Source organism: Eutrigla gurnardus (genome assembly GCF_963514095.1).
Source record: "Eutrigla gurnardus genome assembly, chromosome: 3".
NCBI classification, from domain to species: domain Eukaryota; kingdom Metazoa; phylum Chordata; class Actinopteri; order Perciformes; family Triglidae; genus Eutrigla; species Eutrigla gurnardus.
In genome coordinates, this window is record NC_139917.1 from 9,313,036 (window position 1) to 9,331,419 (window position 18,384).

Genomic DNA, 18,384 nt, shown 5'->3' on the forward strand with positions numbered 1-18,384 from the left:
CTGGCCAGCATTCCAATGCCCACCGAATACCAAGGCCGGTGGGGGACTTGGCATTGGAGGCTGCAAACTCTCACGGTTCTGTATCACACGCTGTTACTGCACTTTTTAGACCCTGGCGTTAGTTACATCTCCTTTGGTTCATTGTCGGGACGACCATTAAAAAAAAAAGGGGTAGATTGTAGCAGGATAGAGTCTTGTGTTCTGCTCCGGTTTGCATGGTCCTGTGTTTTCTTGTGCTCGTGATTGCTTTCAATCGACAGCCAATCAGTGTGTGCCGGCATACTATAAAGACAGGTAGTGGTCCGTTTTGCTCTCCCTCTGTCGCCGTAGCTACCTCACTTCCGGTGTGCCCGCTGCTGCAGCAGATGCCGTGGACCCTCATCCTTTCCTCTGCCATGAGGCGCTCACCGATCACAGCTGGTATCCACTCAGTGGCAGAATAACATCCGAGGGCTCGTCCGCTTCCCCTCCTCAGCTGGCTCATAAGTACGGCCAGATTGGGACTGCGGGTTTGTGTCCGGTAGCCAGGAGTGTAGCAGCTACTTCCACCTTTAACCACGCTGCTGCTTTGTCTCCCGCTGTTATTGCGGTCATCAAGACTTTGCCCTCCGCTGTTATTGCGGTCAGCGCGGCGTTACCTGCCGCTGATCTGTCTGTTTGATGACGTATTGCTCATCTTGTCCTTAGTTATTTTAGTCCTGGCCATTTTAGTAAAGTAGTGTCAGTGTGCTTATTCTATAGTTTTGTGTATTTTCTAATTGGTTAAACCCTTTTTATATTGTTTTGGGAAATTGAGTGTTTATTTCTTTGATCTTCAGTTGTTTGTGTTATTTCATCCCCACCATTCATCTGGTTTTGTTCTGTTAACCGTATCATCTTTATTTTTACAGCAGTTAATGTGATTGTTTTGTTCATTTTTGTGATCTGTTCACTAATTTGTATTCTGTTCCCTGTTCGTTTTAGAAGACGAGAGCCTAAAGTGGTGGGGGTTGGTGTTCCCCGGTGGTGGCGTCCCCTCCTGTGTGCTGTGTGGTCTCCCCCGGGTGTGATCCTTCACGTGTGTGTGTGTGTGTGTGTGTGTGTGTGTGTGTGTGTGTGTGGATGTGCTTACACGTGTGATTGGGGTGACCCCCTCTTATGGACCTTTCCCCTCCTGGTGGCCCACCTCCCCACTGGTAAGCCTCAGCTTCCCCCATGTTTCTTTGCCCTTTTAATTATTGATTATGTGTATGCTGGTCTGTGGTTGTTGGATTTAAAAATAAAAGTCTTGTGGATGGAATTACGTCTCTGGCCTCATCGTATAACAGACCTTTGTGCCTTTCTTTTGAGTGACCAGTTTGGTCAGAGGTAAAAAGAATCTTATTCCTTGGGTGAAATTCCCAGGGTGGCGTTGTTGGCTCCTCCTCTAATTATACCAGCTTGCTGGTCGACCTCTCTAATACCGAACGCCACAATTGAAAATTGAACGAATGATCGCCGCCCTCCTCCTCGGCGGTGGCTTCCTGGTATTGCTGGTACTCGGACACCAGGTCGTTCATGTTACTCTCCGCCTTGGTGAACTCAGTCTCATCCATACCCTCGCCATGGCACCCGGCTCCAGATCAACCAGCACAGCACGGGGCATATATTTGCCACCTACACAAGAGGTGGGCAAAACTGAAAATATGTAGTTCATGCAACAAAAATTAAAGACCCCCTCCAGGCATGTTTTTAAGTATATAAAAATAATCTGCAATGCCTAATATTTTGTTTAACATGGTTTCCCCAAATAAAAAGTAAAAAAAAAACTCTGAAATTGGGCTCTAAGGACATCCACTGCTCTCTCCTCATGGAGGAATTCTGAGACACTGACTATTCATGATGTGCGAATATCACGCGCCCCGATCACCACAGCTGCTTGCGCTCATGCTCGCGCTTCTATGTGACCGGTGGACGAACGACAACAAGATGGCTAGTGCAAACATCGAGATTCAGCCGGGGTACTATGAACCAGGCCTGGACTGGGACAAAAATTCGGCCCTGGACTTTTTGGTCCAGACTGGCCCACCACCACCACAATCCGCGCGCAGATACTGTGCCAACTCGGCCCGTTGATGTACTGTACATATAATCACACAAGCCCTTAATAACACTATACTGAATAATATCCCTTTATATTCTGGAGCCTTGATTAAAATAAATGATGACACAGTATGTTGCTCATTTGCTCTTAAGAAGGATACTGGAGAAAGACTGGAAAAAAAATATGTAAAGCATATTTGAACACATTGGACAGTGGGCACGAAGAAAGTGTATTGATACTTAAAACACTTTAACTCTGGTGACCTGATTTGGGGGATGGAATTATAGGTCAAAAATTGTGAAAATAGCAGATCTACATGCTCAAACCACACCACATTGCAACATGTGAGTTTTAAGCTTGTAGAACTGCAAATGTGTGGCATGCTTTGATGAAAATATAAAACAGTGGTAAATAAAAGCAACTATTAAATAATCAGGATAGTATATTATTTTCCAACACTTTAGATAGCCTAACTAGATTTAGTTATAACACACCACACACAATGCAGAGATCTATTATGTCAAGTAAAGTTCAGACAAAGGTTCTGAACATTTAGTGAATGAGTGTTTATCCACAACATGTTATCTAGCACACACACCTGCTGTCACCACCACCAATCTCCTCCTCCTCCTCCTCCTCCTGTACCACCATGGCAGCGGGAGCCTCTTTTTCACTGTCCGCCTGCGACACCTGCCTAGAGGTACCCGGCGCAGCCGGCGCAGCAGAAACCTCGAGCCGGAGGCCACACCGCCGCCGCCCACACCGCCGCCGCCCCCCGCTGCAACATGTTTAAGTTTCTGCTCTTAGCGGCATCAGTAGCGAGAGCTTTTTTTCCTTTTCCCTCAGTTTTTCTGCACTGCCTTTTCATTTTCTCTCCATTTTCGCTTTGTTTTTGTGTGTTTCTCTTCTCTCTCATAATGATTGCTCATCATTAAAGGTGATTGGACGAGGGGGGGGGGGTCTGGAAAATGGGTGGGACTACTGGCCCTCTGTAGCCTATCATAGGCTGGGCCAGGTATTCTTAGATAGACCAGCCACTGGGCCTCAAATATGTCTGTGGGCTGCAGCTGAGCTCCGTGGGCTGGTGCATGTCTCTCTCCCTGGGCTGCAGCGAAAGAAAAAAAAAAAGGCAGTCACTGCCGGCCCATTATTGACCGGCCCATCGGGAAAACTCCCAGTACTCCCTATGGCCGATCCACCCCTGCTATGAACCGACACGAGGATGGATGCGTCCGTGGAGGCCCGACTAGAAGGTGCGAAACGCGGAACGCCCACGGCGCATCCGTTCGGGGTGCCGGCGTTTGCAACAGTGATTGGTTGGGTGTATTTATGACGTACATAATCTCGCTTGCCAGGATTCGTTTGAATTTCAAATTTCACAGAGGTGCACAGAAATCTCCTCCTTCAGGAGAGGAATGTGAAAACACCTCTCTAATGACAAAATCTGCTCAGATACAAGTCACTATAGTCAGTGTCAGACATTTTAGAGGACAGAAAACTAAGAAAAACACATTTTTGACTTTAAATCACCACACCAGCGCCAACTCACCTGAGGCTTCGTTGTAGTAGACGTTGATCCGGTCCAGCTGCAGGTCGCTGTCACCGTGGTAAGTACCAGTTGGGTCGATACCATGCTCATCACTGATCACCTCCCAGAGAGAGAATGCAAATGCCTTAGCTCTTCACTCCAACAGGCAATGTTCAAAGCAGGGACATGAATAAATGGGCCCTAGTTTCGTAGACCAGGCGCAGTCAGATTCAGATCTCCAGCCCACTGGCGGCCCACCGTGTTTTTGTAAAGAAAATTTACAAGTTGACTTTTGAATTTTGAAGTTATGACTATTACGTGTTATTGTAAGCCATTTATTAAGAATACTTAAACGCAGAGTCTTACAAAAAGGCACAATCTTGAAATACTGTTTTAACAAACACAAAAAAAAAATACAATTAAACTTAAGTTAAATCATAGTGAATCTTAAAAGAAGCCATTGCTGGTCACATTTAAAAGTAAAATAAATTAAAACTGCGAGCAGTATCGTGACGGGCCCTCGCTCATATGCGGTCGTGGACTGCCTGCGGTCACAGGGCAGTGTCGTGGACGCTGCCCTTGGTGCGGCCGCCTCTCGTGGTGCAAGTTGAGACACAAGCGATCCACATTCAAAGCCATCTATCTGTCACGTGCAGTCGTGGAGTGGCTGCGGTCACAAGTGAAAAAACTACATTTCAGTAACAGAGCTCAGACGTGTGTCACTGCCTTCCTGACATCTCTCCTCCTCCCCCTGTGTCCTCCTTGCCGGCTGAAATGAGAGGAATTAGTCAAAGAATATCAGGTGTGGCTGTTACTTGGAAAAAGTCACAAAATCAATGACATTTCCTGTCGCCAGTAGGTGGCGCTCTGACTGTGAGGCAGTATAACAGTGCATATGTGTTCAGGAAGGAACTATTATCAAGTATGGAAAGTTTGGAGCAGATCAGAGAAGAAACACTGCAGTTATAATAGTTTTGATGTTTATGGCAAAGGTTAAACTGACAGCTGTGTGAGGTGCATGTGAATGTGCCATATCTCCTCCTCCCTTTGTGCCCAGGCTGAAATGAGAGGAATTTACCTGGCATCGCATGCACCAGAGGCATGAGTTGAAGCCATTTGGGCCTCCCAGTAGAGGCCAAGGAGAGTCTTTCTTCTCATTGTCAGGGAGAGGGGACTCGGCTGCAGCCCTGAGACCCTTTAAAACAAACACATATACAATATTGAGGAGGTACTGCAGCGATTTGTCCTCCATAAAGTCAGGACATGCAGAATAGTGTTTGTGGGTGCGTAACTAATGTACCTGGAAAAAGGCATCCCACTTGGTCATGGTCATGGCGTCAGGGTAACGAGCTGCACAGTCAGCATATGTGCCACATATGAACCACTTTGCCCTAGCCCTCTATGGTAACAAAAATCTGGCCTTAGGGCAAAGTGGTCCGGAGGTATGTTGGCATTTTGGGCCCTAGTCTTGTTTTCTCCTGTCTCACTTTCAGTCTGAGATGTAGAGCTGCAAGTACCTGAAGTTCTGCTCCCATGAAGCCCTGCTGTGACGTAGACCTCAGCCTACGGAGAAGCGTAACTTCCTCAGACATTCTTCCCGATCACACGTTTGCAGATGGAAATCAAACACACAAGCACACACACACAAGCACACACACACACACACACACACACACACACACACACACACACACACACACACACACACACACACACACACACACACACACACACACACACACACACACACACACTCCAGTGCATTAAGCGGGCTCAGGGCAGTTTACTGCGTGAGGCGCAAAGATCTTTCGACCTCTCACACAGCCGAGCGACACTCGACATGCCGTTCAGTTTAGGGGTCACTAGAGGTCTTATTTATGGGAGAAATACTCAGAAATGCCAAGTATTTCATTAACAGGAAAATACAAAACAATGTAGTTATTCCATATAGACAATTTAGTGAATTATTAGAAAACATGCTATATCGTGGTATATGTATCGGGATCGAGATATGAAACTTTTGGCCACATCGCTCAGCGCCCCTTTGCTCCGTTTCACACCCAATTTAAATATGTCGGCTCAAAAAATGGAAGTTTGTCATTTGAATGAACAGTTACGTTTCCTTTGTCTAACAGTCACGGTAGCAGAAGGATTACATTTACAATTTGTAACAAAATTATGTTCAGGTTCAGCTTGTTTTCTGTTCTATTCTCATGTATACTGGTATTATTCTCCTCTATTCATTTCCTCAGGGGGAATATTAGCGGTTTCCTCAAGTAAGGGTCCGGGGCCAGGCCTTGGTCAATAATTAATCCCCTCATTTACTTAAGATCTTAGCTCACTCTCCCCCGGGTGAAAATGGGCAAAGTTTGCACTTTGGAACAGTCACACTGGTATATTGTGCTGAGCCAGATAAATCAGTGGCCGGAGACAAATCACATGCATCTGGGATTGTAAATTGACTCCAGCAGCTGTGGGATCCCGGTCCAGAAAATTAATATTTCCCAAACAAACCTCATAAGAAATGATAATACACACACACACACACACACAAAGCACAATATTTCTTGTTCATTACATGTTAAATGTTGGTCAGTGGTACAGGGCTGGTCTGTTTCTTCAGCTGTTGTCCCACAGAAACAAGCTGCTAATGGCACAAACACAACGGTGTATTTCTTCGGTCTCTCACTGAGGAAGAGAAACACACGATGATGAGGAGAGGCGGCTTTGAAGGTCGAGCAAATAAGATCAAATGTGGAGGCTTTAATCCAGACTGGATTGTGGCTATTGGATGTGATGTGTATGTAAACATTACTGATTAATAAGAAACCTTTTGAACATGGGAGACTGTGGTTGCTCTGAACGCCTTTTGTGGTTTTAGTCCGTCTGTCTTTTTAAAATATGTATTTATTTAATCTAAATCGAGAGGAGATGAGATTGACAGAGGAATCAGGACGATTGTGTCGGAAAAGCAGTTCGTTACAACGTTTCTCACATTCTTGTGTCCGTCCTTTCCTAAAATGTACTCACAGAGCCTACGTTAATGAAGCCGTAAATTAAGACTTTTTTTTTTTTTTTTTAATAATTGATTTTGTTGATCACTGTGTAGTTTTTATTTGCTAAAGTCACAATCATTTAGTCCTCTAAATTCCTTCATCATCATCGCCTCATCAACCTTCATTTGGTCACTAACGCTTAGAATAATAATATAATAACTTTCTCTTTGTCTCATTTCACTGCCTGTAACCTAATTAAATTTCTAGGCAGCCATAATATTTCCCTCTCTCTCACTCATCCTTGACCTTGTTTTGATTTGTTTCGTGTCTTTTCTCTCTCTTTCTCTTTTCCAGGACATGGCGGCGTCAACCAGCTCGGAGGTGTGTTCGTAAACGGCAGGCCCCTCCCAGATGTAGTTCGACAGCGAATAGTGGAACTCGCCCACCAAGGGGTTCGGCCCTGCGACATCTCGCGCCAGCTACGGGTCAGCCACGGATCATACGTTCAGTCATTTCTCTACCTCACCGCTCAGCAGACAGCAAGAAGCCAAAGCAAGAATGAAAATGGCCGATACTGTTTATGTGAAACGCTTGTCATTTTAAGCCTAACCCCCCCTGGATTTGAATTCACCTGAGTATGATTTGAAAGATGACTTCTGCTAAAGCTGTTTCACTTGCTGCTCAAGCTCAACAGTGGGTTTGACTAATGCTTGTTTAAACCCCCTCGTCAGTTGCTAGGACACTGTGGGGATCAATTTGACATACATTTCTTGACATGTAATGTTATTATTTATTTATTGATGTAATGATCCAAAGTTACTGTTGAGAAGATCATTGTTACTGTAAACAAGTGGTCCCCAAACTCTTTGTCATGTCCAGTGGCAAAAAATAAATAATTAAATACCGGGCCGGTAATTTATGGAGCGAAGCCTGTGAGCTAGTTCAGGCAGACAACTCGAGCTGCTCCCTCATATTCGTGACATACCTCATACTCCAATAATATTCTTCCCTCACATCCTCCCTATTTGTCGGTCTATTTAAGCTACGACACTTCCCATCTCCCCCTTTCGGCTGTCAGTGCCACCGCTGCCACGTCAGTATTGCTGTCTGCTTGCTGCTAACCCTCCACCTCCCCAGCATCCACCTGTAGGCTCCGGGGGGGTTAAGATATTTAGTCATCATCCCTTCCCATCATCTCTTTGTAACCACATATGGGGAGTGATGATGCCGAAGCCTAGACGCCAAACTCAAACTATGTTTTGTTGCTACAATAAACATTCTAAACGTGAGTTGTCTGACTGAAATTCTGTTTTTATCAACTGGTTACAATGCTGGGGAAAATCTAGAATAATTTCATTACGTCCTGGTGTTCAGGACAAAAATATGAATTCAATTTACTCAAGAATATTCATATTTCGGATATGATTGACAGGTTTATGGACCTCACCAACTACACTACAAATTGTTTGTGTCTCTCCCTGTCAAGTCTATTTATCTAACTTTACATATTGTCAGCTGCATCGCCACAGCAACCTCGATAGCAGCAGAGCCCTCTTTGTTTTTCCCTTAATGAATTAATCTGATTCTAAGACCTTTCAAGCAGCAGGCGGTTTGACTCGTAGCAGGAAATGCACGTTGATGAAATAATAGCTCAGCTTCATTAAAACGACTGATTTTTTTCACTAAGCCCCGCCCATCTCAGCTATTGTTGCTATCGTTTTGTCATGCTTTTTATTCTGCAGAGAAAAAAAATCATAACTGGATAGTAACGCTGTGATTGGTCAGTTTTTGGGGTGAGTGGTTTAGTGAACATTCGTTTTAAAGCTGTTATTATTTACACCTGTGTTGGGCATTTCAAAGCAATCTGCTGTGAAAAAGGTTTATTCACCCTTTTTTGCGGTTTCACTCTACATTTTACCCACGTACCGTAAACCCCCCCTACAATACCTCTGAGCCCCTCCGCAGGGCTCCACCCAACAGTTTGGGAACCACTGCTTGTTGCTCGTTGTAATATCAACGTTTGATTGAACAGGCGGTGAAGTGAATCATAAACGAGTCACTGTAAAATTAACTGGCGAGTCCTGCCTGGAAGTTGACACAGGTTATATAACAATTATTTCTGGGGTTTTTTATGCAGTTACAATGCAACCAGATTATATTCTGGACCCCCACAGTACACATAGTGTGCGCGCCTTCGCAGGATATCACAATCTGCATTGGTGTCGTAGTTTTTTTTTTATCGTGAGTTTGTATTCAATATTACTTTTCCACAGACAATCATGCACTAGCATAGACACAGTAACTGGTGTTAGTAATATGCAGAGGGTTGTATCATGCTTGTCCATGGAGGGTATAAAAACCCTTTGTGTCTTCCTTTTTAAAAATGTATTGGATGTCATTCTTATTTGATGCCATCGCCTACAGTACTTCAACATGTGTGTTGTATTTTGTTAAGAGTAAATGTGATGTTTTGTGTTGAAATAAAGACTTTTTCCATTAGTCTTGATATATTCACAGAAATACTATTTTGGGCATTTCTCTTCCCCTTCAACAGCCTCCAACGCTGTGGATCCAAATAGAAAAATAGACATTGAATGTGTCACGGTTCAGCTGTGGCAGTCTGGCTGTTGTGTTGTGTTTTTTCCCTGTCTGTTTTTCCCTCCTCCTTCCTCTCCTTCACCTGCTCCTTCCCTGTGTGTCCGGTGGGCATGGCGGCGGCAGCAGCAGAGTGGCGTACCTGCTCCTCATCATCTCATCATATCAACCTGCCTCTCCACAACTTCGGCGCCAGATTATTCCGTTCCTACGGTTCCTACTGCCTTTTTTTTTGCTGACACTTGTTGTTTTGGTTCAACCTCCAGAAAACCTCCAGCGCTCCTCCGCTCAGTTTCCTGCCTGCCAGCCTGCCTGTTCGTCTTCCCGACCTGCCAGTCTGTCCTCCTCGCCTGCACAAACCTTCTGAACACATCTGCTCAATAAAGCTTTTTTCCTGAAGTCCAGTCTCTAGTCTCTGTATCTGGGTCCACTGAAAACAACACCTAACAGAAAAAGGCTCAGGACTCACCTGTTCAGACTTCACCTCAACTCTTTTTTGAGGTGAAAAAGTTTTTTTTTTGTGTTTGTTAAAACAGTATTTCAAGATTGTGCCTTTTTGTAAGACTCTGCGTTTAAGTATTCTTAATAAATGGCTTACAATAAAACGTAATAGTCATAATTTCAAAATTCAAAAGTCAACTTGTAATTTTTTTTTACAAAAACACGGTGGGCTGCCAGTGGGCTGGAGATCTGAATCTGACTGCGCCTGGTCTACGAAACTAGGGCCCATTTATTCATGTCCCTGCTTTGAACATTGCCTGTTGGAGTGAAGAGCTAAGGCATTTGCATTCTCTCCCTGGGAGGTGATCAGTGATGAGCATGGTATCGACCCAACTGGTACTTACCACGGTGACAGCGACCTGCAGCTGGACCGGATCAACGTCTACTACAACGAAGCCTCAGGTGAGTTGGCGCTGGTGTGGTGATTTAAAGTCAAAAATGTGTTTTTCTTAGTTTTCTGTCCTCTAAAATGTCTGACACTGACTATAGTGACTTGTATCTGAGCAGATTTTGTCATTAGAGAGGTGTTTTCACATTCCTCTCCTGAAGGAGGAGATTTCTGTGCACCTCTGTGAAATTTGAAATTCAAACGAATCCTGGCAAGCGAGATTATGTACGTCATAAATACACCCAACCAATCACTGTCGCAAACGCCGGCACCCCGAACGGATGCGCCGTGGGCGTTCCGCGTTTCGCACCTTCTAGTCGGGCCTCCCGATCGGACGCATCCATCCTCGTGTCGGTTCATAGCAGGGGTGGATCGGCCATAGGGAGTACCGGGAGTTTTCCCGATGGGCCGGTCAATAATGGGCCGGCAGTGACTGCCTTTTTTTTTTTCTTTCGCTGCAGCCCAGGGAGAGAGACATGCACCAGCCCACGGAGCTCAGCTGCAGCCCACAGACACATTTGAGGCCCAGTGGCTTGTTTGGGGAGCATACGTCAGTCCGACGGCCCAAAAGTGCGACCGCCCATCTCTCCGACTACCCATTAATCCGACTTTTCTAGCCCCATTGGCCCGACTGCCCATTGCTCCGACCAAAATAATCTCTGTATTCCGACCAGGGCTAAATCCGACCATCCAGAATTCCGACTTTGGACCGAACCGGCTCTGGGTCAGTTTGGAAAGGCTCGAGGCGAAGGAGATTCACAGTCATGGTTTAAATGTTTGCCTCTTTTTGACCATCACTGGCCGCGTTTCCCAGATTCGATCGTTCTTAAGGACTTAAGAAGGCTCTTAAGAAGGGTTCGGCTAAGAAGGAGCGCTAAGATACAGGTGTTTCCCAGACGCGTTCTTAACTGCCTTCTTAGGAGAACCTTAAGATCAAGCCAAAGATCTTCTTAAGAAGCTCTTAGTGGGAGCTGTCCACCACGGTGGTGCTCAAACTGAATCAATGGATGCCAGGTAAATCGATCACCCACCTCTTTATCAGCGCATAAGTCACATACAGCGCCCCGTGGTCCCCCCACACAGGTGCAATTAGGCTACGCATGTATTGTGTGTGTGTGTGTGTGTGTGTGTTTGTACCAACAGCTGTATCCAAGTAGTAATCAAGCCCATTAGCTTATATATACCCCCGTGGATATAGGCACACACAGAATGGAATGAGGGTGCCATCCACCACACCGATCACCTGGGGGATCCCAGCCACTGCGTGGAACCCTTGGTGGACCTGGCGGACATCGTCCCGTGTGGTGGGCATCTTTATGTGGGTCCGGGCATGGCGCAGGAGAATCGGTGTCACGGAGTGTGGCAGATGTGACACCGATGCCTTGCTGAGGCCGGTGCTGTCCCCCACCACCTCCAGGAAGCTCCCCACTGCGTAAAAATGCAGCGCAGCCAGGAGCTGCACCTCCGGGCTGAGGGCAAAATTGCAGCGGGTTGCTCTCTGGATGTGTGGAGAAAACAGAGTGATCAGCCGTTGGATCTCCGCACGGGGCAGCCAGTACTTTGCCTGGACAGCCCGGTGTTACGAGCCCACATTAAAAACGTGTGAACAACTAACATAATAACTCAAAGAAACGGATTTTCTGGAAAGAAAACGTTTTGGTTTATTTCTTTTCCATATATCGGTTTAGTTAACAGAAAAGAGAGGGTTGCCACAAAAACAGAAAAGAAAGCAACCGCTCCCGCCATAAAATAAAAGATCCAAGATCAACAATAATACATACGGGTTAGAACAACAGGGTTCTAGTTCAACAAAAGAAAAAGTGCGACCAGCCAGCGTCTGCCACGTCGAGCGTGTGAGAGAAAAAGAGAGACAGCCATCTTAGAAGTAGGCAGGCTTATATACTCGGGAGGGCCGGCCTTTTCAATTAGTCACTGCAAGGTAACGCCCAGTCTCCTCCTACCAGGAACAAGGAGGCAGGACCCTTAACACCCGGTCTGACAGCACGTCCAGTGGGGAGAAGTGCTGATGCACGTATGCATTTATGGAAACCGTCTGGCTTCGCGCACTGTAAGGTAACCAAAACCGAACTATTCTTATTCCATGATAACACACTAAAGAAAATGCACGTTTTAAGCGTCACAGTTTGGCAAGTTGGAAAGTGATAGTGTATATAGCCTATAAAGAAAAATGAGAAGATAAACTGAAGTACAGTTTACAGTCAACATCCAGCAGTGCTTATTTTAGAAACAATACATTTTCTGAATTATAGTTACACCTGTACCGAAAGTAGGTCACATATTTGGGGAAATTCATTTTGTTACTGCAGAGTTTAGATCATGTGCTATCTGACTAAATGAGTAACGCGTATTCCAGCATACTTTTTTGGAAATCTCTGTACCTGAATTGGGAGTCTTCTTCATGCTTTGGGTTCGCTGCTGTTCCACTTCTCTCGGTCGTCGGTCAGCTCGGCGCTTCGGTCCTCGGAGGAAACTCTGGACGTGTCCGTCTCGCGCGGTTCCGCCGTCCGATGGACCGGAGTGGACTTTGTCTCCTTGCACGTCGCTGCACAGTGCGTGAAGACCCCGTGTAACTGCGGGCAGAGCAGATGCACAAAAGCCGTGTGATCAGCTGAGCTCGATGATGTGCACTTCGGCGGAGAGTCTCGGGACCGCACGACCAGGGAGAAATATATATGAGCGCACAGGGGGTGGTGGAGTTCCACTGAAAAATAAAATGAATGTGATGGACTCAGAGCAATATAACAGCCCTTCTCTCTCAAGATCAATTCTTCTTATACTTTGCGTTACATAAACCCGGCCTTCATTATAATATTACATTATATTATAACATTATATAATAAGACCTTCTGGATAACACTGGGTTGTTCAATGTGTATTGTGAGCTTGTAATCAAAAGTGAGCTAGCGACTGTGATTGATTGATCGCCTGATTGGCACCAAATAACGATGGAAACAGCACCAAATTCATGGCACAGCATCTGTCCTTGGTCCCCACTGTGGTACTGGAACTGTGTACTGGTACACAGACTCCCATTCTGCTCAGATACTGACAAACTAAAGTGACAGAGACGTGCTGACGCTCTCTGTAGTCGGCAGGTGCACTGACCCAAGCACAGCGCACCTTACTTTGGTGCCAATTAAACATGTGCACACCTGGGACTGAATACATCAGACAATCTAAGATATAGCACATATTCACTGACACGTTGTAGGGCTGCAGTAAAACGCCTGTCCAATCTCGCCCTCTTCTGGCTAAAAGGGCAATTACACCAAAGGCTTTCACTCTGAAGCGAGAAAGGGGGATGTTGTGCTCCAGCAATATTAGACTCGCATTCATCTGTTATAGCAGGAAAAGCTCCAGTGGAACAAAGCAACATTAATGATCAGGGCTTCCGTTAACTGACAAACGTTCACTCCTCAGATTCACATCCACGTCTCAAAAGCAGACTCAGTAACTTAAATTAGGTTAAATAACAATATTTACTTGGTCAAATAAAAGTCTGTAAGACGAGAGCACACTGCATTAGTGAGAGTCAACGGTTTTAAAATATTAACTAAATGATTCAATTCTAAAAAGGCTATGTTTTAGCTGATCCCAGTTTGACTTGCTGCCACTAGGTGCTAGGCGTAGGAAGCACCTAATAGGTGTTGGAACTGCTGGGATACAAGCTACGACTGACCATGAAAAGCCAAGAAAGGCGGAACAAAAAAAAGGCAAGTGAAGTATTTGTCATGGATGATGATGATGATGATGAAAATTATGCTAATTCATTTACTGATGTGTATTTCCGAGGCAATGTGAACCGTGGAGCCTGGAGAGGGAGAGGAAGAGGAGAAGGACGGGGAGGACGGAGATTTGGAGATGAGAGCTGCTACAGTTGTGGTAAATTTGGACATTGGGCTCGAGAACGTAGAGCTCCAAAGGGCAGAGGTCAAGGAGGCTGGCGGGGGAGAGGAGGAGCAGGGAGACCCAGACGAGTTGATGATTCATCGGCATGACTTCAATAAATCAGGTCATGCATGGAGACACACACACACACACACACACACACACACACACACACACACACACACACACACACACACACACACACACACACACAAACACACACACACACACACACACACACCAAGACACAGAAGATGAGGAGGAAGAAGAAGTATGTTCACTAGAAAGTGCTGAAATATTTTTAAGCATGAATCAAAAATGGATAGTCACCAGATTATTGGTTAACAATTATAAAACTTTAAAACGTTTTCTATGCGATACGGGAGCATGCAGAACAATTAGAATAATCAGAAAAGATGAAGGCAGTAGTAGACTGCCACTCAACACAGTAAAGGCATGAAGATAGAAAATATACATACACAAGAATACCTCAAGGTTACTGTGAAAGTCCAACTATCTTTTCTATGGCCATGTCCCCAAACTTAGCAAAATTTGAACCCTCGTGAAAAAGCCAGATACTATTATATGTGGATGACATCTTAATAGCGTCTAAAACTGAAATAGATTGCAAAACTGATACTTTAGCTCTATTAAAATTCTTAACTGAACAAGGACATAAGGTCAGCAAAAATAAATTACAATTGTGGCAAACGGTTGTAAAATATTTAGGTTTTAATATTTCACAGTCAGGTAAACATCTAGACGAGAAAAGGAAAACAGCTATTTTACAAGCACCAAAACCTACAACCAAAAGACAAATGATGTCTTTCTTAGGTATGACTAATTTTTGCAGACAATGGATTGCTAATTATGCTGAAATAGCACAACCGCTCCAAAATGCTATATATGACCAGCCTATGGAGCTCAAGACAAAATAACATGGACTCAAGAAACTAATGATGCTTTTGTTAGACTCAAACAAGTTCTAGTGAGCTCTGCAGTATTAGCTTTCCCTGGTTACTCAAAGCCGTTTGTTCAGACTTGCGATGCAAGAACTGGTCTTATGACTAGTGTTCTAACACAACCATTTGGAGGAAAACAGAGACCTATTGCATATTATTCATCAAAACTCGATAACATCACAAAAGCTATGCCACCTTGTTTGCAGGCAGTACAGGCAGCTGCTTCTATAGTGTTATTTCACCCACTGACACTTATGGTGTCACATGCAGTCTCAGCACTTCTAATGCAGAACAAAATCACTTTTATGTCACCAGCGCGACATCTTAGTTGTATGACTATCCTACTGTCACAGCCACATCTCACTATAGAGAGATGCACTACATTAAACCCATCAACCCTGCTGCCAAACGAAACAGATGGAATAGCACATGATTGTGTAGGAGAAACTAGTGCTAGAGTTTTACCAAGACCAGGGCTGCGTTTCAATAACAGTTTGAGTCGCCCTCGCTCACTTGCCCTAAGCACTTGCCCTCGGGGGAATCCCCGCCGCCATCTTAAGGGCTGTTCCATTTCCCTGAACAGCTGAAGTGAACTCCGTGAGATCGACCCTTGAGGGCTGAGTGATCGAGTGAACAACGATGGCCACTTCAGAGCTGTATATCACCCACAATGCATTGCAGTGGTGCACGAAAAATATGTCCATGCGGTGGCGATAATGAACCTCAAACACCATTGTCTGCTGTCTATTCACCACCAAGGAAGAAGAAGAAAGTAGAATTCAATTTAATTCATTTTCTTAAATTATGCAATTAGACTGTCTGTTGCGGAGTTATGGCAGAGCCCAACGTTTACAAGTGTAAGTAAATAAGCCGACGTATTGCCATCAAGCGCAGAATACGTCTTCGTCTCAATGAAATGAGTCTCTGCATATTTTGTGTAATTTGGAATAGGCAGTATAGCGCTACTCCAACAACGTGTGGTTGATCCATGATTGTCTGGGCTGTTAGTGAACGAGGGCAGGTGTGTTCCATTTACCTCTTTCACTCCCCCTCCGCCCTCTTTCCCTCCGCCCTCCAAGTGGCCTCCGTGTGACGTCATAGCAAGGGCTTAGGGCAAGTGAGCGAGGGCGACTCAAACCGTTATTAGGCTCGTTCGACTTGATGTAACCGCCTGCAGCGCGCCACCTAACGTGATGTATTGTGGGTTGAAAGCGATGCATGATGGCTAGAATTTGTGTCCGACTTAGCAGCCGACTGCAAAGCCGTCACAGGGTCGCGACCATATCACGTGACCCAAAACATCGCGAGAACAAGTTTTTAAGAGCCGCTTCTTGCGGCGCTTGGCAGCGCGGTGAACGGTGGCTGGAACCGGCTTGTCCACACCTCCGCTACAGCGGAATGGTTCTCATTGGTTAAAAGTTCAATGACGTGTGTTCAGGATCGCACTCGGCGGCCACCTTGTGGTGAAATTATACTTTTTATTTTGGTCGCATTGATCTCATGGCTTGATCTAAATTTCCGTGCATTGTGTTGTGAGTAGGCCTATTATATGTGAGGTCTGGTTAATACAAACATAGAATGATAATACAAATATACTGAAAAAAAAAAGAATGCCTTCCACATGTTGCCTTGCGTGTGTGTGTGTGTGTGTGTGTGTGTGTATTTATGTATATATGTATGTGTGTGTGTGTGTGTATGTATTTATGTATATATGTATGTGTGTGTGTGTGTGTGTGTGTGTGTGTAATATATATGATATCCTCTTTGGTTTGCTGCTGTGTTCTATCGCTTGAGCACTATAGAGTGGTGAAGTCCCGCCCCTCCATTTCCGGGACATGGGTCCTCAAAAGCAAAAAAATATCAATGCGATTCAATGGGTAGATACAAATTATTTTCTGGTCCCGTTTGAATTGTGCCATGGATTTCACATATGTTCTTTGTGATATTTAAAGAAAATTTTTCACGCAAAGAAGACGACAATTAAGCGCGAAGAGTTTTGATAAAGTTAGGTTTTGTGTGAGCCGCTTTGTGAACTACAGCTCCTCGCTGTTCTCGTCGCGAATGATATACGTCACCACCCGCCGAGTCCGAAGTCCGCCGAGATGGCTGTTTCTCTGCTCCACTTCACCGCTTTTTTCCAAGGGCAGAATAAAAGTATCGAAAGGGGGGAGAACCACTATAAGTCGGGTCATGTGGAGAGCCTCAACTTCGCCGATGGGGAGATGGTTGGCCTTGTTCACGCCAGTGACGTCACATACGCGACACAACATGTAGTCTTTATCATTGTGTTTTCTCAATGAATTTTAACTGAAGAATTGCACAATAAACGGTCAAACTCTTGACATGGAAAATTATAATTTAAGCCTATAAACAACATTTGTGTAATCCAAGGCATAACGACCGGGGGATCAGATAATAATTATTTTCCGTCCATTGAACACCATTCATTTTTTTCGCTCCGAAAGGACCCATGGCGCCGTTACTTCCTGCTTCCGCTTCGGCACTCTATAGTCACGTTGACTTTGTTGTCCGACTTGACGGCGTTTGCCTGCCGTCTCTTTTAGAGCCCGCCCCCTCAGACACCTGCAGCTCTCGTCGGCGTGATAAGTCAAGTCAAGTCAAGCCCATCCCGAACGAGCCTACTGAAACGCAGCCGCGGTGAATATGGAGGACACACCCACGTTACCCACAAGGCAACGGGCAACGCCGGTGTTTTTCAGATAAAATATAAAATTTCACTCATTTAATTAAAAAGATGTTCAAGACCTTTTAGTTAATAAGAAAATAATATGAGCTCAATTTGTTTTATTTTTTAGTTACTAAGAAAATAATGTTTAAGCTCGACCAATCAGACACGTCGGTGATAGACATGAGGATTATGGGTAATGTAGTGCTTCTCCGTGATATGACATTGGAAATAAAACGTGTTTTCTTAAAATAAAGTTGATATTACACGGGGATTTTGGACTCGACAGAGGCACATACTATCGTTACACAGTCTGCCTTGGATGGTTACAACGTTATGGCTTATAATCAGATCTTTCTTCAGAATATCGATTAATCTACATTTGCACTTCCGGGATCTATGAAACAACACCCACAGCGTGACGTCTTTGAAGCTGACAATGCGTGTGTCCGCCACGGAACGGATCCTAATTGACTTTCAGTGAAGACTGTTTGCGTGGTGATCACACGGAATTCTTACACAATTGCGTGCCAGGAGCACGCAATGCGTTATTAAGAGGTCGTGCTTCTTTCACGCATTTCTGTGAGATCAGGTTGCAACGTTGTATGTTAAAAATACAGTGTTAATTCAACACTTGCTTAGTTTAATTCAACTATTTGAGAGTTAATTCCTCAAAAGAGTTGGTGTTAATCCAGGGAGTTAAATCCAAACAACACTGTTAAGTGTTCATTTTTAAATCAACACTTAAACAGTGTTA

General features: G+C 44.8%; 1 protein-coding gene and 1 pseudogene across 2 annotated transcripts in view; one reads left to right on the forward strand and one right to left on the reverse strand.

Moving 5' to 3' along the window:
- LOC311010881 (tubulin beta-4B chain-like) overlaps positions 1-18,384 on the forward strand; it is a gene marked incomplete at both ends in the record, with an annotated part of 69,311 nt that overhangs the window by 39,350 nt on the left and 11,577 nt on the right. Inside the window, 1 exon segment of the mRNA XM_084005524.1 lies at positions 9,961-10,084. Within this exon segment, the coding sequence (XP_083861650.1) occupies positions 9,961-10,084 (124 nt within the window).
- LOC311010812 lies at positions 1,410-4,923 on the reverse strand (annotated as a pseudogene). Its single transcript has 3 exons — positions 4,910-4,923; positions 3,612-3,742; positions 1,410-1,635 (listed from the first exon to the last, which is right to left on the reverse strand). The product of its transcript is annotated as an uncharacterized misc_RNA (transcript).